General features: G+C 33.1%; 1 protein-coding gene across 3 annotated transcripts in view; it reads right to left on the bottom strand.

Moving 5' to 3' along the window:
• Nucleotides 1-25,702, bottom strand: part of LOC117103734 (ATP-binding cassette sub-family G member 1-like) — a 43,964-nt gene that overhangs the window by 2,945 nt on the left and 15,317 nt on the right. For all 3 annotated transcript variants that reach the window (XM_033244336.1, XM_033244337.1, XM_033244338.1), the window contains 8 exons: nt 23,224-23,406; nt 14,258-14,375; nt 13,763-13,952; nt 13,230-13,375; nt 3,766-3,889; nt 3,123-3,237; nt 1,510-1,760; nt 504-599 (listed from right to left, as the gene is read on the bottom strand). In XM_033244336.1, the coding sequence (XP_033100227.1) occupies nt 504-599; nt 1,510-1,760; nt 3,123-3,237; nt 3,766-3,889; nt 13,230-13,375; nt 13,763-13,952; nt 14,258-14,375; nt 23,224-23,406 (1,223 nt within the window). The remainder of the gene's footprint in view (nt 1-503; nt 600-1,509; nt 1,761-3,122; nt 3,238-3,765; nt 3,890-13,229; nt 13,376-13,762; nt 13,953-14,257; nt 14,376-23,223; nt 23,407-25,702) is intronic.

Below are 25,702 nucleotides of genomic sequence, written 5' to 3'. Positions count from 1 at the left end.
AACAGTACCATAAGGCGAAAGTAGTGTCGCTAAGGGGAAACTAAAGCGACGTTAAGGCGAAATCATAGACAAAAGAATTTCCCCTTAAGAGCCGAATAAAGGTAGTATATATATATATATATATATATTATATATATATATATATATATGCAAATTACCATGGTATACATGCTATCATAAACATAATATATATCTGATTGTACCATCTGTGATATTTTTAAAAATACTTGTTGGTAGTTGTTGAAGCACTTGGTAGTGTATTATTTACATATACAACACTCAGCATATTCTTGTCTAGAATCATCCCACATTCTGTGTGAAGTTCAATCATGAACAATCACTATATTCACAAAAGCAACAATGGCTACATTATATTTTTTATGACATGTTATAAAACATTAATTGTGTATTGTTATATCCACTGCAAATGAAAACACCTATTTATATTACTAATACTGATAAGGCAACCTAATAAATATGTAATCTCACGGGTATTAACTAACCTGATCCCTGATAATAGTTTTTATTGACCGGATGAAAAGAACCCAGAATTGAGTCATGAATCCAGTTGCAAAATGAGCAATATCCTCTTCACTTTCCTGAAGCAAAAGAGAAAAGGATAAAAATACAACATTTATACCACACACAAAATCATCATTATATACAATGTACATTTCAATTCCATATTTACAGTATTTGAATAAACGCCCTACTTTGAATAGACCCCCCTCCCCACTTGGATAAAGGCCCCCTCCAGAGCATCATTTGGAATAACCACCTCCCTCAAATAAATGCCTGGTGTTTTTATTGTTTCCTCAAATAAATTCCGACCCTTCCCCCTCCCCACCCAAAAAAAAAGGCTGTAAACAAAACTAATGGAAGCAGCAGCATTCTCAACACATTCTACAAACATTCTACGAGTACAATTATATTTTTTTCTACCCTGGTTGGAAACAATAAGTCTTTATGATCCCTCAACACATTTGACAGTAATTATGTGTTGTAGTTCCACATTTATAGTGAAATTATAGGGCATTAATTTGAGTATATATCTGTCCATTTTACACACAACAAAAAAAGCACAACAATAAATGTCCCAAGGTGTTCATATAGATAAATTGTAAAATATATTAAATGAAGAATTCCATGCCCATGGCAAAAACACCCACTGATATTAATACAAATATTATAATAACACCATACTGTATCAATGTCCCTATCTGTCCTATTGCCAAATTGTGTGTTAAGTACATACCATCATATATTTCTACTGACGTACAGGGATGACTCTTATAAAATGCATTGTTTATTTTTGGACTGTTGAGTAGGTGATTTAAAAGCTTCATTTAACTCAGATATTAGCTGGCTGGTTGGATTTGACCAGAACAGATTGATGTATTTCTGAATTATTGACTTAATATTTCCTTCTTAAAAACAGGATAAAAAAAAGAAAAAGACAAATGACTGTTGATATTTGTACCGACAGCATTGACATACATATTGACATACCTGAGACATTAACTTAGTAGTAGGTATTCGATTACCATTTCCAGCAATCCTTACGTGGGCAGCGTTGATCGCATTCAGTGACAGATTAGAGTTAGCTTTAAGGAACGATGCAGAACCCGCTGCAGCTAGGTTCCCCAAGTCGCAACCCTTCTCTTGATCAGCACGCCAATACTCATCACAGACACCGTCCTGGACGGCTTTTGTCATCGCCATCACGGCATCGCCATACTCCCCTGAGGCCACCTCAATCACTGGATGAAACCAAATAGACATTAGGGAGTTTTCGCAGGGTTATGAAAACGATAACGAATACGACAACGTCATCAAATGTTTAGACAAATCTTCCCCTACAGTAGCATGTCTTTCACAAGGTAGGCAATTCATGCCCTTTGAATGAATCAAGGATCATATTCGTACAGTATATTGTCAAGAATGTTTTAGGTACGAATGATGGTAATGACGTATTCCTATTCATTATCGTAAGGTTGTGACATTTCCCTACTGATATCAAAAACCCATTATTCATAATATACATATTATTGATATATCGAAATTCAATATAAACTGCATGCACATATTACTGATCCTTACAGTAGGTCCTGGGATCATAAAATATATTTCTTGTAAAAATATATAAATTTTTGACCTTATGAACTCAATTAAATTATTATTTATACTATATTATTTTTAGTATATATTTTTGTTTTTGATTTCTTCATGTTTTCTATATTTATGTATCCGTTTGATGTTTGTGTTCCCTCCTGAAAGTGGCGAAATTTTATGTTTACTGTTGGCTGGGATAAGAAATAAATAAATAAATAAAAACAAGATGAGGTAAACTCTCTTTATTCCAGATAAGGCGGAACTTTTTTTTTGTACCTTGTTTAGCGAACCCACTCAATGATGATTTCGAATAAAAATAAAATTTTATTTTTTGCCGATTAGCGCAGTCGCTGCGACAAAAATTGGAAATTTATTGCACCCGCCGCCGACTTGAAATCTCCAATAATAAGAATAGTATGTATATTTCTTCCTAATTTTATAAATTTAAGCATTTAACCATCTGATAACTACACCACTAACATTTTTATTTTCTCCTTTGTCTGGATGTTTTTGGAAAAACTCTTTGCTAAATGAAAACCAAAATTTTATTTTTAATTTTCCCCCCATCTCTGATGATCTTTAAAAAAATAAGTTCGCTAAACCAGTTATAAAAAAGGTCTTGCCTAGATAAAAGGTCTTGCCTAGATAAAAGGTCTTGCCTAGATAGGTGAAAAATTACCTCAACACAATAGGATATCCTGAATAAAAAAAAAAATGGCAATGCATACACAAAACCTAGTTGGTGAAACAAACATAATAAATCACAATTAATGTCTATAACTAACGAGCTTACACAATTAATGTGCAGCCCGCATTAATCCTCCTTTGCTCATAGAAAATAAAATTATCATGACCTCGCTCAATTGGATGCGAGTCTCATTTGCAACGACCATTATATTTTACCATGCACAAAACCTATATGTCAGTTTGTGAGAAGGCATATGTTTTCCAATACTAATCCAATAACTAACTGTAAACAAAGCTTGTGGATAAGTTGATCATATACTTACCATAGTCAGCTGGATTGTGATAGGGTGGACAAATGAACCCTAGGGAACTCATGTACGGGACTAACGACCTCACAGACCCGTAGTACAAACACCGACCTTCACCGAGAATGTACAACTGGAAAATGATGAAAACAAAATGTACAAAATCGATATCAACACTTGTCATCAAATAATGGCGCCATTTGCTCAAAATGTTTCTCATTCTCATTTATTCTTATTAATACCCCTATGTATATTTATTTCTGTTCAGTGCTTTGCAATAATAATATTATGAAAAATAATATCTTAAATATATAAAATATACATACTTATAAAATACTGTACATAATATTGTGTATATATTTACAATAGCACAACCCAATTATTTTGGCCATACTCTATAATACAATTATTACAATAGCTGAAATATTGTAGAATCTAACAATAGATGTATTAATACTGTCATTTAAAAACCACCGTATAATTTTAGAGCATCTGTAAAAGATAATAGCAAAATGTGGAATCGAGTGGAACCACAGTAGGGCTTTCAACCGACAAGTCAATGTATTCATCCCCCATGACCTGCGACAATGATTATCAGGGTTAATTAGTAAAGATTTTTAAAAACTATAGGGATAGAACTAAGAGTATCAATGAAATTTACCTTATCAAACATTTCAAATAGCTTTGCGCTTGGTTGATGTATGGTACAGATGACGGTTCGTCCGCCATGAGCCAATGATTTCAACAGTGAGATACATTGGAAGCTAGATGAGCTATCAAGACCACTGCAATCAAAAAACATAGGAAAAAATCTATTTTAACATTTGTGTTACATGTGTTAATTAATTTTCAATTCAACTGCACTAAACACTAAATGTGTCAAATTGTGATATTTCCAACTTGTGATTTAGAATAGCAAATTACAATTTCCAAAATCTCAAAATAAATTCAAGTATAAAATAATAATAATAATAATAGAGAATATTGAATACTAAATATAATAATAATAGTGATATTGACCATTTGTTGCAAAGACAAGCCAAACTAGTCACTCGTCGCAAATCCTGTTTCAGGGATAATATCCAAAACATGCTGAAATGTCAAAATTTTTGAAATCTATTTACTGCACTAAACTATAAACTTTATATCTATACATCATGCTATGCTGTTATTTTCCTCATATTCAATGTTAAAACAACAATTTTTAACGATTTGGTGATGGTTTCTGCCTGAGAAATGCCCAACATCATGAACTTTGACGGCTGATTTCTCAAATTTTGTTTTTAAACAGCTGCATGTTTAAACTCTTGTAACTTCATAACGAAATGTCGGATTCAAATGATTCCTTTACCATTTTATAGCTCTGGTTTAGCTGTTTAACCCTGTATTAATAACTAAACATTGATTTTTGCAACGAGTGACTGGTTTGCCACATTTGCAATACACTAAATCTGCTATGTAAGTCAAAATTGTATGATAGGTGGAATACACTGTTATACAGTACACTGACGATTCTGGTGTCAACCTCTTTTTTACTTATGTCTATGTGACATTACTTTGTACAGTATTGCTTTTCTTTATTTTTTGATAAGGAAAATGGATGACTGAAATAAATTGAATCGATATTAAAAATAAAAATACTAAAAACTGGAAACTTGATGAAGATTAACATAAATAATAATATAATAAATTGCTATTTATGCAGCAAATATTACAAGAACTGCCTCTATGCACTAAACAACTAAAAAGGATAAATGGTAGTTGAAAATGATACTTCTCGCAATTAAATAATAATATAAATACATTACTGTAATGTGTACGTAAGAGTACAATATTATTTATAAATATACCAAGAAATCTGTAATGACATTCAAAATTAAACATCTAAAAAGAGAAATACAAGTTAAAGTAATACAATTTGTTCAAGCACAAAAATAGTGATTAGAAGCTTAATTTTCATTCAAGTTTTAAGTTTGTTACGTCAATTCCTAGCCAGTCTGTCTATTGATTCCGCCGATGGCATTGGTTATATTTCATTTGTTGCATGAGCCTTGTGCTACTACATATCATCATCAGGTAATTATCATATAAAACAGCTTTATAGAAATGTGTGTAGGCCTATTGCTAGAGGATGCTATAATTAATGTGTGGTAATAGTGAATTCAAGGGGAGGGGGTTCAAATTGGTAAAATGGAGATAAAAAGAGGTCTAGAGGTGCTATAATAAATGTTCTTACCTCAGCCACAACCATGGTGGGGCTGAGGTGATATACACCCTCCATCTGTGAAAGTCCCTTCTGGGCCACCTGTATTTCAAATTCCTAGATCCACGACTGTGTAGCTTTTAGTGATAAAAACCTGGGGAATCTACTGGAAAAGTACTTTATAAAAGTCACCGCAGCTACTTATTCAAATCATACTTTAGGCTTACGACTGGAAAACCGCTGGTACATGAAAATGGGATGCAAAGTAGGGGGTAGACTTATACCTGAGGTTGGCTTATACCCAAGAAACTCTGGCCTAAGAAAAAATACTATATTTTGATTGTTATTAACTGGCAATGATAAACAAAACAAGATCAACGCATAAATATAGAAAAAAATATATATTAATCCCTTATTATTATTATTGTACATTTATATAATGCATATCATAACCACTTAGATGCATTTAAAACAGTAATAATGATAATATATTAGCATTTATATAATGTATCAACAAAAAGGAGGTAGTCACTATTAATAAATGACTGCAATAATGTGAATTGAAACCATTTGAGCTGTTGTCAATGTGCATACGATTATTCCATAACCACTTATTACATCTCTATTATTCATCACGTAGAAATGCTCTATGAACAACTACCGCACCATCCTCACTTCGCATTAGCATTGCTCTCCTTCCTTCTCTATAGATCTCTTACTTCAGCCCGCGAGGTCACGCAGACTATCTTTAATGCCAAAAATGTTATTAATTTCATGCAGAAGTATATTAGTTGTAGATCGCTTTCAACATTGATATTTTGGACATAGAAGGTTTTGAGATTAAAGCGATTAACAATAATACTGTCAATTGATGTACTGCAGTACACAATCGAGCGTGTAATAATTCTAGATAGAATGTGCTAAACATTATTATCATCAAGATCACAAGTACTATGTTATGAATTTCTGTCAACAAGTATACACAAATAAAATCACTGTGCCTGAATAGCATTCTGTTGTGTAATCACATTTCTAAACTTGATTCTGTACTCCAAGACTGAGAATATGTATTATAAATTTCATTTCACATGTAATCAACATTTTTTATTTTATTGTAATAATAAAAAATAAATTAATAATAATAAAATATTTGTTTTCTTTTCTGCATGTTTAATTTTGTACTGTTTCATTGTGATTGCTTGTGATTCAAAACATAGCCTTGAAGGTGCACACAACATCTGTTGGGATGTAATGAGATTACGAGGAGTTGTAGTACAAATACTTGTTAGAGAGTCACTTTGATAATCCCTCTCGCATTTACATTTAAGGAGTTGACCTCCATTCATATTTGTGTCTACTGTGGTCTGGCAGTTGACCTTGTAAGAGTAAATCCTGTGGAGGAATGATGGGATGGGTCATGAGCTAAAGATAAAAATAAAAAGCAAGTTTATGAAATATGATATTCCATGCTAGATAACAGTGAGTTATTAATAGACCAAATTAGTCACTAACACAAAGCGTTACAGTGGGTATAACATCAAAACAAATGTAAATCAAATCAACCTTAGACTCATGAATCTATGAATCATTCAAAATGTATAAAAACCATTTTAGACGATTTATTAAACACCATCTTCGACTCCGCTCAATGTATTAGCATAGCTCTTTGTGGTTTGACAAAGTCATACCCACTCGGCTGAAATGTGACTTCCAAAACAAATGTATAGGCCTATTAATGTATCATCTGTTAAGTACATTTACAATACTAAAACACAAAGGCCTAGTTCAGACTAGTTGAATAAACCCGGCTCAACTCACCGGGTTTATCCACCTGCCAGTCTGAACTACTGTAGTTGGCTTATCTCAAGCCAGGATGTGTTTCTATAGTAACTAGGCCAGGCTTTAATCGTTGCGGGGGTCTTGCATTGGCTTCGGGTAACAAAATGACCAATCAGCATTCAATTATGTACGCTGTGAGCTAGCGTACGTTGTGCGAGCAATGTTTTGTAACAAGTTTCCTGGTTACGGTCCATTATTATGCAAATTCTCGTGCCTGGCTAATCCAGCTAATCTGAACTCCCAGCAAAGTTAAGCCGGGCTTAACTCAAGCCTGGCTTATCTCCAAGTCTAAATGTAGCCTGAATGGAAAACCCAAACAAGTACCCTAGGTTGGCCAGATACCTAAAGCCAAACAAACTGTATGCCGATGGTTGTTGGCCAACAACGTGGGGAGGTGCGTACAATTTTTTAAATCAAATCTGCTCGCTGAGTGTACCATCAACTATTTGTTGCGTTGCATCAAGCGCCCACACACAGCAGAATCATTGGCTAACGGCTGTACGACTATCGTATAATGCAATGTGTGCCTGGCAGTATGATTTTCCCAAACATCTTTACGTTTGCCATTTTTTTATTTATTTATTTCAACTTTATTTCACGAGGGTAGCACTACAGTAGTACAGCTGACTTGAAGAGGCCCTCGAAAGAAAAACAATACATAAAAATATATACAATACATTAAGATGTGAAGTAGAGATTAGGTCATTAGATGAGAGGTGATTATACAATATATATTTATGTATCATTATTCTTATTAACTTGCATATCAGTCTAAGATGTAATTATATGCATTCAACATCACTGAACAAAAGTTATAGCTATCACCTATGATTACAACAGACATGAAATGGCATTAGATAAATCAAGTTATGTTGCCTACTGGGACATGTTGTTATCAAAAGTCAAATCGAAATACGAGAAATTGTAAGATCAATAAAATTAAGAAATGGCACCTAACAATCTGACTCTGGAACAGAGGCGCCTGGAATAAGCTGATTCCATGACAGGGGTGCCTGAAGTGGGGAGCAGTTGCCTTCAAGATGATCCCCAAAGCGAACTATTCATCATCATTTTATACCGTAGCTGATTCGGACTGTGACGAAGTACTTACATGTTTCAACTCTTGTCATATGAGGAAATAACAACCTAACTTACAGTAACACTTTAGTTTGTTCGAAAAACACAAAAGATAATTATGAGAAACTTATAAAAAAATCCATCTGGAAATGTGCATCATAATAAAAGGTGAAGAAATGCTCGTCAATTTTAAATCCATATTTTAAAAATTATTGTATTAAAATACAATTATTAATACATTTAATTACATTAGAAAAAAATTAACATTTTAATTGAACTGAATATTCTGATAAAAATGATGTCCAGAATGCTCTAAGAGATCTTCTATCAAGTACCAGCCTCTCCATTATGTCAGGACTTCCATACAACAGTAATAAACCCTGTAGTTTGTATTAACGATTTGTACCTGAGAGAGATGACAATTTGATTGAGTGGACAGATGCGTTTTAATGATGATGTGATGCTTATTCTGCTGATGTGTTCATGTTGGATTAGCATTAAGATTTATCACTAAGATAGCAAATACTAATAGAAAAATTCACCTGTACTGACGAAATAAATCACCTAATTTTGATCCTAGTAGAGAAACTGATAACTACAAACAAAAATTTACAAATTTATTTCTGTCAAATTATGACTCTTCGAAGATGGTTGCATTGTAGTTAGATAATGCAGGTTGCTAGAAACAGATTTTTCTATTAAAGCTTCAAGTCAGTCACATAAATAAAAATTATTATTAATCTGTTTCTTAAATGGAAAGAAAAAATCTGTTAGGTTTACTAGGGTTAAACAAAGAGCAGCCTATGACAGTTTTTTGGTCCCTGGTTCAATGCCTATCACTGTTCTCCTTGTGTTTCCTTTCAGCTGGAGGGATGTAATTCAAATTCAAATTCCAAAATATGGCCCATGTGCATGTTAAACAATGCAGTACAATCTCAAAAAAGTGCAGGTATTTTCAACGCAGAAGAAGCCTACTGGAAATAAGTCTTAGGATTCTCGTGGTAGATCCTCATCGTGTTTCACACCAATGAAATCCAATCCAAGGTAAAGCATTAAATTCAAATATTGAATTATATATTAATTTTTGTTTAATGGCATTACACAGACAGTACATCTTTTAATATCCAGTGTGTTCTTTTCAAGGGGAATTTCACACAAACTCTCCAGTTAATTTACATGAAACAGATCTTTGACAATCAACGACAGAAAATAATTGATCAATAAAGAAGATTAAATTGCAGACATTGCAATACATGTGTCTTCTTCTATTACAATGTCATTAAAATTTGAGAATTAGGTGTACATAAATATTGCAGTGGATCTGTACTGTATGCCTTAATAACTGTCTTCAAATCACAGAGTAATGGGGGTCAAATTCTGTGAAATTATGAAATTTTGTTTCATGACCAAGTATATAATTTTGTCTTTTTGGTGATTATGTGTTAGTATTTTTTATACTGTTATTATTACTGGGTGAGACAAGCTTTCCGTGTAAAAATAAAGTTTTAATAATAATAATAATAATAATAATAATAATAATAATAATAAGATTCTATTGAGTGGTCTTAAAGATAAGGATTTTGTCATTAAACAGTTCAGTATAAGTCTTAATATTTATTAAAATTGTGAGGTATTTCCAACCTCTTATTGGGTACAATGAGTGATTCGCACATTATTTTTTTTTTCTCTCAATATTTTTATAGTGTAGTTGCATTACAAATAGGAAATCAGGAAAAAAAACATTTGAGCAAATATAATTTTTAAAATCATAATATTCAGAACGACAATGTAGGTGTGAGTGATAAAGTATTGCTATACCGAAGACCTGCGGTTAATTACTTTACCGCTTCCAACTTTATAGTTCTTATCTCTCAAGATGAGAATAGCCCGAAGCAAAGATGGCAACGCTTGAAAGCACTGCTGTCGTAATGCTAGTAAAATCACTGCGCATGACAACCATGACAGGAGATATAAAATTATCATACAGCAATGAAATCATTTATGAGGGAGTTATTACTATCATTACGACAATTTTCAAGGTGTTGGCTATGAATAATTACACTTGCATGGGCCTTTTTAAATGCTATTTTTGCAATAAAGTCCATCTCCATTTAAAGACCCCTTCAATTAAATGTCACAGGTTGTCACTTATCTTTATACAGGTAATCACAAAAGACAGATGTCACAAAAGTATTATTATTATTGATAAGATTAAAGGCAGTCGTGGTAGATTTGCAACCAGAAATGTAATCAAGAATGCAATGAAATTTAGAGACCTTCAATTCAAAATTAAATGGATGAAATATTCAAAGGATTTAATTCTTAATTAATGCTCAAATTCAAAAATGAGTATGAGCTGTGAAGCAAATATGATTTTAGATCATACAGAAAACAGCAGCTAATATTTAATAACAGTTGTTCTTTTTATAAAACATAAACAGGGGTGGCGCCAGGATTTGCCCAACGGGGGGTCGAAGCTCCCTGACGAGGGCAAGGTGGGCGTGGTTTGGCGTCGTCCCAAATATTTTGGAAGTGGCCCAGAGGGGCTATTTTGAAAATTTCAAGGTTTCAAAGGCTTATTTAATCAATTTTAGAGTCTACTAATATGTACAGCAAAAAATAATTTTTGTTTCTCCACGACAAATTGTTGTTTTTCTCCCCAACGGGCAGACATCTGGCTCCCTCCGAGCCTCCCCCTCACCACTGGCGCCACATCTGAACATAAAACTCAAAACAACAAAAACAATAAAAAAATTAATGATCAGTAATGATATTCAACCACAATCTACAATCAAGGAAGCAGACTCGAAATGGACACGAACATGGTGACACAACATTAAGCTGTAGAACTAGGTCGGTGTACTGTTCTTCAATTCATTACAGTAATACTTCTACTTAGTTCCATCAATTACATTTAATATGCCAAATTTTAATTTTAGAAGCTATACAACACAAAAAAAACATTCACTACTACAGTATATTAATATTTCTTCTTTTGGCACTTGTATATTCTATAATATTATGCAAATCAGAGTTTGATATTATACTTAAATGGTTTCTTATTATGCAAATTAGATATAATTAATTATGCAAATAAAGGTAACATATGTTCACATCAGTTAATATACAACTATATAGGCAATCTAGATGTAATGATGTTTTAAAAAGCATCATATAGCCAATCACAGGATGTTCATATTTTTGAAAGGATACAAGGATTTTACTGTGATCTCTTGTTTTAATGTTAGAAAGTATACAAATGTACAATGAAATCATGCATATATATTTTTTCATACACTACATTCATTTCATCTAGGCCTACAGTACTTCAGATTTAATGGATTAACAGAGTCAATGAGGAAATCCTGTGAGTAGACCTTTGACAGTGAATTGATATAATAAAAAAATTAAATAAAATATATACATATTATATAATAATAATAATAATAATAATAATAATGATTTATATAGCATTTTTCCAAAATGATCAAGGATATACAGTAAAAAATTCTAGACAAGAAATAGTTATAGTCTGTGAAATACAGACACAGTAGGACATCAAAACTGACTTATAAATGTTTATGACGCTACAGCATCACTCCTTCTAATAAAAACACAATTTTAAACTAAGAGTTACATGACCAATTTAATAAATTGTCTCTGTGTTTCACAAAGGAAAGAATAGCTGTGCTATCTGGGATATCCACCAGGGGCTGCCCCCAAAATAATCTATACACTGTAGGTTAAATTTGCACCCACTACAGTTATGATGTCAACACTGCCATTTTACTATTAGATAATCTATTCAGTAATTACCACAATGTACACGCAATTCCAAAATAGGCAAACAAGGTGTGCATATTGTAGTTCAATAGTCAACGTATTATGGTACAGTCATCGATAATCAAATCTTGTCTATGCGCTCCACTCTTATTTATTTAATCAATTATGTAATTATTATTCGCTACAGTATGTACCAATTTCACAATTTACATTGATGCAAAGTGTTTGCACCCATGTCTGCAAGAATAATATGCCATATCTCTTCTAGCTAGACAATAAAAAGCAGTCCTTGGCCACCTGAAACCCCCGCCTTCACATCCTCCAACTAGCAAGAAAAGCAGACCCTGCTCACCCCCCCCCCATCACCGCCTTCTTTAACAAAATCCAAAATTAATGAAGCTAAATTTGCTCCTAATTCATTGGCCAAGAAAATTCATCTAAATTTATCATTCTATGCCCAAAAGAATTAACGGCTTCGTAGCATGACCCACCATTATTTAAGGTTGGATGGTTGCCTACATGAACCAGCTTAATCCCCTGGGTTAAGTAATGTTTTGACATTATGTTTCAATTGTTTACGTGTTCAACTAATAGTGGGAAGTAGGGGTTAATAGTAATGCAACTTGCTTTTGGGAATGCCGAATACGAATATGACTGCCAATATTTTTCAATCAATTTTATGAAAATAATAATATTATCTCTCTCAGGGTCTTATTAATATTAATGAATGGGCTGCCTCTTGGAAAACTCCAATAAACGACATCATAAATGTATGTAAACATTAATTGTGGATAACTGGTGTGTGTATGTGGAATAACACGTTTGTTTGTGGGATAGAGCATACGAATGTGAGACAAGAATGTATTGCTGGCCCTGTTCTTATTGGTGAGATGTTGACACGCCAGGGTGGTCCATTGCCCCATTCTTCTTTCCCGTTAAGTATCACTTTCAACATGTTAATTGTTGAAACGATAAGTTGCGTCAAGGGTTTTTATATTTTTTTTTCATAAAGAATGATAAAATTTTTAATTGACCTGCCCAAGCCATTCTAAATGGGCAGGTATTTAAATGTAGAATATTTTTTTAAATAAAATGTATTTCCAATTTCAAACCTAGTGATGGTGCTGTCTTTTAAATAAGACTTATCTTAAAACCAATAATTAAAACCAATAATTTGGCTATCAAAGCCTATCTCAATCAATAAACCAATCAATCAATCGTACCTGGTCGGTTCATCGAAGAACATGATAGGTGGGTTGTTAACAAGTTCAACTGCGATTGAGAGGCGCTTCAGCTGCCCGCCAGATAGATTGCTAGTTCTTGTTTTAGCACAGTCCAATAACCCAAGAAGACTTATAATTTCTTCAACCTTAAAAAAGTGGGAGAGGAAAGGAGAGTGGTAAAAAATAAGGAAAATTATCTTAAATCAAAGATAAAGCTAATGTTAGTAACGTATGCCAGACACTCACTGCCCTGATGTGATTCTATGGAGAAGCACAACAGAACGTTTTTAATGACGATCCGTTTAGACTGCCACGGACAATTAGCAGATGGCATCGCGTCATCTAGTACTCACAGGAGTTGGATTCAACGGCCGACAGTTTAGTCTATGTAAAGACATCTTTTGTATTTTCTTGTGAAAGGATTAACATTAGCTTTCGTATTTAATTGGCCCTGTGCCTAGTAAATAAATAAATAACACATAAATAAAAGTTTGTGTTATATAAATCTAACCTTTATTGTATTTCTAACTTACCACAACTTGCTTTTCTGCTGTTGGTATGGTAGACTTCAGTTTCAGGTTGGCAGACACCATCATAGCCTCCATGACAGTCAAATGCTGCAAGAGCTGGCTGTCTTGCATGATGTAGCAGGAGATCTTACGGAACTTGCTCTGGTCACGTGGTCGCCCATTTACAAGGATGTCGCCACGCATATTCATGGTTCTACAAAAATGAAAAATTAAATTTGGGTGCATACTAATACTAATTTTTTTCATGCTAATTTTGCCCCAGTTTGCCATTTGCAGTGCATTCTGTGATCTGTACTGTAGACGCTATGAGCTTAGGGGTTATTGTTTTGAAATTTGCTTTTTGTTATGCAGGGATTTTGAGTGAATATTCAGTGTAAAGTCTGCTAAAATTTTGAATAGTTGTTGATGCTTCTTTGTGACATACTTAATTTGTACAAGCTATTCATATTCTTCATATAATAATTAAAAATGTACGCATATAAATATCTAAAGCCTTACTTGCTCCCAGCCAGCACATTCATAAATGTTGATTTTCCAGCCCCTGAGGGGCCCAGGATAGCCACCAACTCTCCAGGCTTCAGATGGCCTGATAACCCTTTCAATATCGTCTTATTGCCTGAAAATATACAATTACAAATAATTTAATTTCTCTTCCATATCTTGGCTTGTAACCTTTCATGATATGTGACCTTAAGATACATTTAAGGAGTTTGTCTTGACTCTCATCCATGCATTATCTATTGTCTGAACAATGCAATAATTAATAGTAAGATTTCATATCGTAATCAGGACAGTGGACCATCCTGTAATACAATCAACAACAATAGCCTAATTATAGGTATTAAGATAAATGATGTTTAATTAGGATCAGTGGTGGACCGTGGGTGAAACTGTTTCACACATGTATGTATTAATAAATGCAACGTACAATAACAGTCACAAGACTTTAACAGAAATTGTATATTATTTATACTGTGTGTATAAGAGACAGATATACTACTGATGCTAGGGCCTGCTAGTAGGAAAAGTTCATAAGCCTACTACTACTACTACAGAGAATCAGATTGTGTACTATAGTCAAAATACAAATGTAAGTTTTTTTTAATACCGGCATGGTTGTAGTATCTTATCTTCAAAAGAATTCTTATTCCTGTATTTTAACAAATTTCAATTCAACTAATAATAATTCAAAATTTCTTTTATACCGGTCATATGTATGCAAATTTATTTAAATTTAATCATTGAGTACCCGATCGGCAGTGGAGGTCCCGATTTGTGAGAAGAGCATGCGCACACTCTTGGAAGTACCGCTTTCCATTCCAGTGTTAAATTGGCTATTCTGATGCCACCACATGGTGTCACTCACAATAACATCTTTAAGCTTTGTAGGGTATGCTCTGACTCCCATCGACTCACTGACTACGTGACTGGCTGATGTTGAAAACAAGCCATGGGGAAACTCTAAGCAGCTGAGAGTACGATGCGATAGGACTGGCTGTGACTTATCCTAGATACCAAAGTACGCCAACATTGAAAAACTTTGGTAATCCAATGAACTGTAGTACTCAATCAACACAAAAAATTAAGGTCTATATAGAGATTCTGAATAAGAAATGCTAAATAAAACGGAGAAACTGTACTACTATATTTTTTTAAAATTTATTTTAGCCAGGTTATGCACTGCATACATTGCTTGCTTTGATGGTCCACCACTGATTAGAACAGTTTTTATAAAAGGACAACTATAGAGCTGAAATCCATGTTATGGTATCAAATTTATTATTAAAAGATTTGGAAAAATAATTTTTGCAAAAAAATTTCCCTAGTTTTTAAAATTTTTCACCAGTTTTCCTTGCGCAACATTTTTTTTTTTTTGGGTCTAATTTCAAATTAATCTCATGTGGCTTAGTTAGGTGCCAAAGAGACAGCTGGACAGCCAAGTTGCTAAATCCCAGTACGTGCCTAACTCATTACTAGATTTGTTGAAGCCTTACCAAGGAATAGAAATTACCATTATTATTCAACCTACTCAACTACTGATTGAAATATGACATGTATCATTAAAGTCGAGAATAATAGAAAGATAAACATTTCTTAAAGGGTTGCGTGTCTAGCCAACAATTTAATAAACATTTTTGATATTCAGACCATGTAAAGTATAGAAGAATATGGCTCTGAGAAGAGCCTTGGTTTCAGTGGCACAACATTTGCGGGTTTGGTAAAATTCTCCTATCAATGAAACATAAAGTTGTTTGTTTCATATTGAATGCAGTAGGGATACAATTAGACAAAATATTTGTTCTGATGATGAAAATTTATCTTACTGAATTGAATAAATGATAAAAATTTTGTCATAGAATTTAATTCTGTAATTGGCAACGTTTTCGTTGCTGATGGATTGAGCAAATAAAATAAATAAAGATAGATAAAATGGTTCCCTAATTTCCAAGGATGTCGTAGCTTCCAGGCATCACCTCCTACCCAACTATGGGTCTGTCATCATATGACCCTGCTAAAGTGAAAATGTTTGGCCCCCAACTTGAGTAGAAGGTTAAAGCACTTACTCTTCCCCTTTAAAAAATATACTTTCAGTAAAAACGAAGATAGACCAGTACATCAATGGGCATAAAAATTAACTGATCGTTAGTAACTATTATGATGGCTTTATGTATAGTATACTTGGCATAATCAGTGGCGTAACGAGTCGTGGGGCTGGGAGCACACTGTAAGCTTGTTGGGGGCCCATGAATTTCTGTAAAGTATGCTAGCCTAAGAACATTATGAATAAAGGCTGCACTAAATGTAATGTCAATATCAAATATAAATATATTATGTGAATATACACAATAAACTTTTATTCTCACACACTCCAGGGAAAATTTGGAATGGGGGCCCTGGGAAATAATGGGTAACACCTACTAAACCACATAACAACATGCTGAAAAAAGTACATCATGATGGCTGGAGAGCTAAAGGCAGTTTCATTATAAGCGCCAGAATAATTGAAAAATTTGTACTTTTAGTTAAATAAAAGTGAAAGGAATATAATTCTGTTTTCCAACCCTAAAACATCATAAAATCAATACAATAAAAAGAATGGGCTGTTAGTTAAATCATAAAAATGTCCATGGCATGGTATAAAGAGGTATAAATGTATCATTTGATTTGTTAATGACAACAAAGATGACCTTCAATAGACAAACACAGTCCCAATAAATGTATACCATTAAAGTTCACGACCTAACATGTCTGCTATACAAGTGGAATAGGCCATAGGATCAAGTCGGATTTCACGATTAGGATATGTTGAGTTTCTTAATAATGTATAGATGCATTCAAGCATATCTTGTGACTTCAGTTTGCTGTGCATTGTATTCTAATTTTGTTCCATAGGTTTTTGACATCTCCTTTAATTTACCCTAAGGCATTCGCGTGTAACTAATAATTTAGACAACTTCCCCTGGGCATGCCAAATGCTAGCAAAATGTAACTTACAGGGTTATATGGAACTTCCATAATAATTTGGCCTATTTACGAATGTACTGAAGTTGAGAAAAATTTTATAGAATTATACAATCCCGTAGGCCTATACAGCTCATGGAAAAGCTAACAAAAAATCATCATCGATCATTGACGTCAATCAACAGTAGATATAATTTAACCTACAGCAGGCTTTTACAGGAATTACAACATTTCAATATTTTTCTTCATCATAAGTATAAAGCATTAATTATTCTGATTATTGAATAATTTACATAATTTAAATTGCAATCTTGCTGTACAGTGGGACTCAAAAGACAGCCTAAAATTTTCTGAATCACTCATACAGTATCTGTGGTTTTTATAATAAAATTTAAAACAAAGGTAGGTTTATTCACAATGTAGTATCACCACAGCAACCCTGCTGTACAGGTACATGTGAGTGTTATAGTAATATGCAGTCTCTCTCTTTTGATTGCTAATGTTTTAGGAACTGTTCCCCATCAACAGTGAAAGACTTCATTAAAAAATCATTTCATGCATATGTGTAATCCTGAATGATATCTACTGAATTTAAATGGCGTCTGTCTCAACTGGCTCAAAGATTCATCCATCAGCTGCAACAGGTCAGGACTTTCCAGGGACCCTCGCTCAAAAAATAGCAACACTTAAAATTGTCTGCGTTATGGTGCAATTTTTTCAATACTGTTGATAATATTGCTAATGCACATTCTTACCAATTGAATTGATTCGTTCCTAATTTTACTGCTTTTAAATCAATGTACGTGTTTCTGAATAAGGATATTTAATAATTCTAATTTAAACACTATATATAGTACATACAATTTTTAAGTGATAATACATGTATTGTTTTCAACCTTGGAAAACCACAACAGTGATATGTTTCGCTTTTAGGATCCTGTCAGGTTGTTAACTATTAATGTAAGTAACTATGTGCATGTATTTCCTTGTGTCCTAGAATGTTTTCTTAAGACAAAATAAATGAAATATAATTAATTTTGAAGGATGAAGTTTAATGTACTGTAGGCTTCTAAAAACTAGAATTTAAATATTGATGTTGGAAATTTAATAGCAACTTTGTATAACTCAATTTTTAGCAGGGAAGTAATTACATTACATATGCAAGTTAGTTCCATGATGCGGATGAATAATGGTAACGTTAACTCATGTTTTATCTGCTTAATCTTGTTTTATTACATCATAATATTCTCATTTAATAGCTCGATGAATATACTTTTTCCAAAAATAAGACCCAGTAAAATTTTGCCCAGGCTAATAATAGGATTCAATTTCAGGGTCAAAATGTTCTTATTTTGTTCTTACTTTACACCGTACCATACAATTAGTGACCCTCTTGTTGGCAGGAAGATACGGGGACTGCATGAGGACAGCTGGCTTGAGGGCAAAATTTAAGCACAAACTTAGCCGAGTATGTTGTGTCGTTCCCTGACAGAACTTCATATCAGATCGCATCTGATGATATTAATAGAGTAGATAATGTTCATACAACCTTCTTAAACATTAATTAAATAATACTTTACTGTATGTGACTAGCTAATTCTTTCGGATTAAGCGGCCTATTGTTTACTGTGGACTTCACACTCTGATGAGCACAAAACCACCATCCACCCATCTTCTCGTTCTATTGTGCAAAAAAGTGCCTATTTACTACTGCAGTCACCAAAGTGGTGTTCAAAGTAACACAAAATACATCCTAGCAGAAAGCATGGCCACAGTATTTGAGGTTTTAAGGTTTAGATTTAAGGTGAGTGATTTTCAAACCCAGGTGCTCTATTTTTCACTCCCCTAAAGAGGATTTTAGTTGAGTGACGGTGTGCGAGTGTAATTGCTCGCCTTAAATCACAAGCCCTGTTTCTTTGTATCAGCAGTGCACGTGCACATTTAGCTATAATTAGAGTTTGTTAAAGACAGGGATGCTCCTGCAATCTTAGGATGTAGCCTTGACCTACTAAGTTTGATGTTGCCACATTAGAATGTGCTTCTGGTCTACTGTAACCAGTTCCTGCTGCTATGCTAATGAATGATACAGTAGTTCTGCAAATGGGGACCATTAACTGCTCAGGAATGCTACCAACCATTCAGATGAAAACAAAATATAATAATTCTGTGGTACATAATTATTTCTGTAACAACATAAACATAAAAAACAAAGTCCCAAACGGCGCTTTGTACTTTGCAATATCATGGAATTTAAAGAGAAATATTTGTTCTTAAAATAAAACTACTAAATATTAATATAAAAAAATAGCACTGACGATGGCAATGGCGATGTGATATGACGATAGAGGATGGCAATGATTGTTAGATGGTAGTGATGATGACTACAGTGATGGATGATAATGATGATTGATGGTAACGGTGATGATGATGATGATAATGGATGATGGTGGTGGTAGTGGTGATGATGGATGATGATGGTGATGATGATGATGATGATTATATATGCCGATATGTGTATATTATTCTTTTTAATTATTGTTAATCAATTCTATTGTATATATTTATGTTTATACTGTTCCACTTTGAAAATCAGTACAATAGTACTGAAAGTGCCTACAGTATAAATAAATAAATAAATAAAAATAAATAAATAAATAAAGTAAATAAATAAATTTAAAAAATAAATAATAAATAAATAAATAAATAAATGGTGATGATGACAGTGATGGATGATGATGACAATGATGATGATGATAATAATAATAATAATAATAATGTTGTATTTATATAGCGCATATTGCACATTGCCCCTATGCGCTTTACAGAGAAATAATATAGCAAATAACAATAAAATAGTAACAAACAAATAAATAATAATGGATAATAAGACTCAGGAGGTTAAGTAAACACTAAGTCATAATAAGTCTGTTATGTTATTTTCATTTTCCTACTGCAGAAGGATCTCAGCCAATCCCTGAAATATAGCAATGCAGAGTACTCGACTGTAGCGTGCAAGGTAATTTAATGGTGGTTCAGGGTGATGTAATGCAACATTGCCAGTTTACAATTTAATGTATTCCTCATAAAATTTGCAGATTCCTTAGCATAATAGTGTACACCATACTGGTCATCAGAATGGTAATCAGACGGCCCGAATGGGAATTGTCTCTATTAAACAACATTGCAAATCATTATTTTTATCATAGTCCAGTTTGATTTTATCTCTAATATTAAAAAAACATATCCTACTACGCAATAGAAAAGATGCAATGAATTAAAAAGTTCCTTTGTCTTCAAAATCAGTGATAACTGAACTCTCATTCTTTAGCTTTTCAAAATTTTGTGGATATGTTATTTTATTTTTGTCTACCCTAATTGTGTTTTGCTTTTCCTTAATTTTACCATTAAACATTCATTCTAGTTACATGCACTAACCATCAGTCCTTACAGTATTTAATTTACACTGAATCCATTAACAAACAACTAGTTTATGAATTAATTAGACTTTATTAATATTCTCAGTTTTATTCTGCATTAACTAGGACACATGAGTTAGCAAACAACTTGCCCTACATTCTGTAATTGCTGAACCATAAAGATCATTAATTTTTCACAATTATTTGTTTAATGTTTAAAATCTTTTCAAGATGAAATTAACAAATAATCCTATAAGATTGTCTGTATCCAAAACAAGTCAAATTTCAGTACATCTGGTATAAACTTTAAAAAAAAACAACTATTTAAATTACTGTATTTTAAATAAATTATTTTCTTTCGAATTGAAACAGAAACTGCTTTCATAGCAAGTAAACTTATTGTACACAAAACACCTATATTTTTATATCTCTGAAATTAGGTGGCTGACAATTTAAAGATGTTTTAATAAAGATATAAAAATCAGAAAAATATTATATATAATGTGTCTATTTTGGAAGTTTGATTATTTTAATTGAGCATTGTTTTAATTTTTATTAAACTCTACAAAACAATAAATTAATAAATTTGATAAAATAATTTGACTATGGGCCTGTTTCTAATGGAAAGAAATAATCGATTAAAAATCGCTTTTTCGAAAAATCGCTTTTATTCTCGTATTATTAGAAAACGGTACCAGTATGAAAAAAGCGATTAAAAAAAATCGATTGAAAACACGCAATGGATAGCGTGTTTGAACGGCAAATAACCGATTTTGGCTGTGCACCTTTTAGCTGCAACAAAAAAAGCGATTATCAGGTGAAATGTGACCTCCAGGAAAGACTAAATCGTATTCTGAGGTACGAACTTTCAAAAAAATTTGTGCTCTTGTTTATGTCCTAGGCCTACAAGCTGAAAACGTCAACAAACATGAGTAGTGACGAATTCGTTTTGTAAGTATTTTGTGGGGGGGGGGGGAGATATTGGGCCTTGGAGTCTCCGCTGGGGGGGGGGGGATATCATCGGCAAAGAAATGATAATTGAGACCTAAAGAATTTAACAACTTAGAAAGACTGGATGTATAACAAATAAAAAGAAGAGGGCCAAGAACGCTACCTTGAGGAACACCATGTTTAAGGGGAATTTTATCAGAGAATGCATTACCAACCTTAACAGAGAAATGGCGACATTGAAGATAATTAGTTAGAAGTTTATGGGCTTTGCCAGACACCCCAAATTCTGTAAGTAAGGTATTCATAAGCATCACATGGTCAACAGTGTCAAAGGCGGATGAATAGTCGAGAAGCATGAGAACGACACCTTTTCCTTGGTCAAGTGAATTTAGAACACTACATGTAAGGGCCAATAAAGCTAATGGAAAGAAATAATCGATTAAAAATCGCTTTTTCGAAAAATTGCTTTTATTCTCGCAGTAGAAACGGTACCAGTATGAAAAAAGCGATTAAAAAAAATCGATCAAAAACATTTGCATTCATTGCCCCACATCGTATCTTACTCCTCGTCATCATGACAGGAATGAGAAAGATACTATCCTATACAGTTAGGAAAACAACGGGTTGTATAAACAAAATGGTGACGTAATTTCCGTCACGAAAACCGATTTTCGAAAAATCAAAAATGCAGTTGCAACACCAGCAGGCTGTCAGGTACTCATTAAAAAACAGTTTTAAAAAATTGATTATTTTGTGTTTATCAGTAGAAACACACCCTATAAGAACAAGGGCCCAACAACATATGTTCAGCCTATTACAAGGATCAAACCACTGAAACAAAGGATTTGCTCTAGACTATAACAACAACATGGCAATTTTACGTCAGGTGAACACCAAAGGACTAAGGCAACAACCAGAGAAGCAGATTAAAGTATATTAATCCGATAGGAGTGTTCAGATAGCTTAGGATACTATCATACATTTCCTGTATAAGGAAATGGTCCAACCTTTTCACACTCAGATGTACAATTTTTTACAGTTCATTAGTTTTTGATAATACTAATAGCTTAGCCACATCTTTAAATAATTGAAACATGGCAAATTGCAACATATTTTTGATATTTTAAATATTTTTTCTATCTTTAGTTTGTTTAAATCCATCATTATTCAAGCCCATAGGCAGGATTTTTAAGGGGGTTGTAATTTTCCAAAAAGGGCATTTTAAGTCCTTACCCACCTTTGCCCCACCATGGCTGGGATAAATTTTAAAGATATAACACCTCAGATGCAATAAAAATGCCAAATTTCAAATATTTGGAGGTAATTTCAACAACATCCATGCAAATGGTACTTTTTAATAATAATTTAAAATGGCATTTCTGGAAAGGGAGTTCTTTCGAACCCCTCAAACCCACCTGGCTACAGGGCTTGAGAATGTGTTACTTACAGTATATCAGAGTATAGATGTACAATATTTGACAATATAATATTATTGTTTAGCTTTTTAGCAATTTCTCAGAAAATAATTTTAGTACAATTCATTCCAACACCAGTCAACTTCACTTGATCAAAAACAAGAATATGAGCCAAAGAATATACAGTACACAAATCTACTGGCCGGCACATTTATCTTACCTTTATTTCGGCACATAAAGCCGCCTTCCTTTACATAGTATGAGATGTTGCGGAATTCTAGTGACACTGGGTTCCTGTTGGGTAAATGCGACAACTTTTGGGCCTCCATGGTTCTGTTGTCAACCTTCTTGAGAACACCATTGGTGGCAGCCGCAACTGGTATGACCCCCTTAGGTTCATGATCTGTCAACAAATTGAGGAAGATTTTTTATTTTAACATTTTGTGCAGCAATTTGCGAAATATATAATGGCAATATTATGAAGAAATGGTACAGTAATGCGACAATTTTGTTTAGCACAAAATACAGAGATGGGTACAGAAAACGAGGAAATGTGTTTGACCACTTTTGTCGCCTCCTGCATCCACTCTACCTAAAGACAAACTAAATGCTTACAATAATTACAATTATAAATGTAATAATTACAATAATTTAATTATTATAATTATATCTTACAATTAATGTTGCATAGCCTATTTTGTGTTCAAATAAAATCAAAAGTGTACAGTACTATAAGTTGGTCAAAGGTAATGGATGGTCTATAGAAACAACTATATAAATACGGAAATTATTTTAATGGGTACATGCAAATTGAAAATGAAAGTGTTAATAAAATAATAATAATAAACAAGCATTTTTAAAGCGCTCGAGCTATACAATAAAGTCTCAGAGCACTAGCAAACTGTGCATAAGATCATCTTCTGTATAAGGAATAATGATCTGGTCATAAATGAAAATTGTTATTGAAAGTGATAACTTAAGAAATAGACATAAACTAATTGAAAATAAACATATAATCAATATCCCATAAAAAGGTCAAAGGATGCAGTGGATTGGCAGTAAAAAGCCAAACTTTATTGTTCAGAAAATGTTGTCTGGGTCAGTCTAGGAGTAGTATTACCAGGTATTGCACAATCAGATTTTACGAAGAAAACTCAAGATGTGTGTTGGTATGGAATGGCACTGGATGGTACTAATACTAATACAAAAGATAGAAACACCTTGAGCAAGGAAAGACAATATGAGTAGATAAAGGCAGCCTTTATCTTTAGCCTTGGTCTGAATGCAAAACAAATCAAACATCTCTTTTTTTAATGTGGGATTTAGAAGAGGAACTTGTGCCCAAGACAAAAGATCTATCCCATAATATTCATCATGGGCAAATCACACATTTGTGGACATAGGATCATTTTTTCAATCATAAACGTGTAAACTAAAAATATTTGCAACAGTTTATTTTCACAAAAACACCCCTGAATGAGAAGCAAAAAAAAAATACAATAAATAACAGTAATACAGTACTACATTGATATTAAAAAATGAAACTTAGTCATACAAAGCTAGACCTGTTTTATTATAATAATAATAATCAATATATTTCTCATAATGTTGTTATAACCTTGAGGCGCTCAACAGAGAGAATGATCCCAATTTGAACTTTCCTATAGGAATAATCATTATCAACTGTGTTATAGTGTAGCGGGAAGGGCAATTATCAATTCATCAATTAAATTATTATTAGATACTGTACAATGTAGGTCAAATGCATTATGACTGAATATCTGTAAGATACAGTACTATTGTACACAACAACATAGTTTAACTGACACCTGACCTCAATAAATTCTAAACTCACAATACATAGAATATAAAAGCAAATTTCTATATTGTGCTCTAATGTACCCAAGAACATTAGAATATTATTATAATATTAATAACCATAATAAAAAATATCATAATGGAATTCTCATTCATACAGTATGAATCTAACTTATAAATGGTTATTCATTTTCAGGTTTTGTTTTCATTTCATACAGTAGTTTAATACACAGAACCAGATGAAATTCTTCCATGATTTTAGTATGAATCTACCATATACTGTACACTGAACAGGGAGATAATATACTGTACTGAGAAATTATGACCAATTACTTATCAAACCTGCATAGGCTTTATTATATCTATTGTAAATTTAACCGTAATTTATTAACATTTACTTAATAAAATACACTGGCAGTAAAAGCTAAGTTCTCCCTGTTGGTCTTTCTATAATTATAGGTCATACTGGTTTGCCAAGTATCAAACTAAATAAGCTGCATTTTGAAATGTTTACAGTACAGAAGGCAAATTGACAGGAAATTGCTGCTGAAATATACAAAATGAAGAGTCCTTGTTGAATATATACAAAATGAAGAGTCCTTGTTGCATAAAAAAAAACAAAAAACTTTGTCCTTGACAAACTGCTTTATTTCACGTAGACCTATTGTATAGTGAAGGTAGAGGATTTTTACTAAGCTCTAGTGTGACGATGGGAGTGAAATTTGCTTGGCATGTGCATCCCTCTTTCTTTAGCATGGGGGGGGGGGGGATGGGGGGGGGGCCAGAATCCGTAATGCTCTGTTGGGATTGCTACTCCTCCTCAGTGTGAGTCTGTCAATCTTCCCATGCCGGTACCCATTTATACTCCCATTTAGGCAAAA

The sequence above is a fragment of the Anneissia japonica genome, unplaced genomic scaffold (assembly GCF_011630105.1).
Source record: "Anneissia japonica isolate Jap-2015-1 unplaced genomic scaffold, ASM1163010v1 scaffold287925_len434832_cov202, whole genome shotgun sequence".
Taxonomy (NCBI): domain Eukaryota; kingdom Metazoa; phylum Echinodermata; class Crinoidea; order Comatulida; family Comatulidae; genus Anneissia; species Anneissia japonica.
The sequence above is the reverse complement of the archived record's forward strand: the minus strand, read 5'-3'. Positions and strand labels throughout refer to the sequence as shown.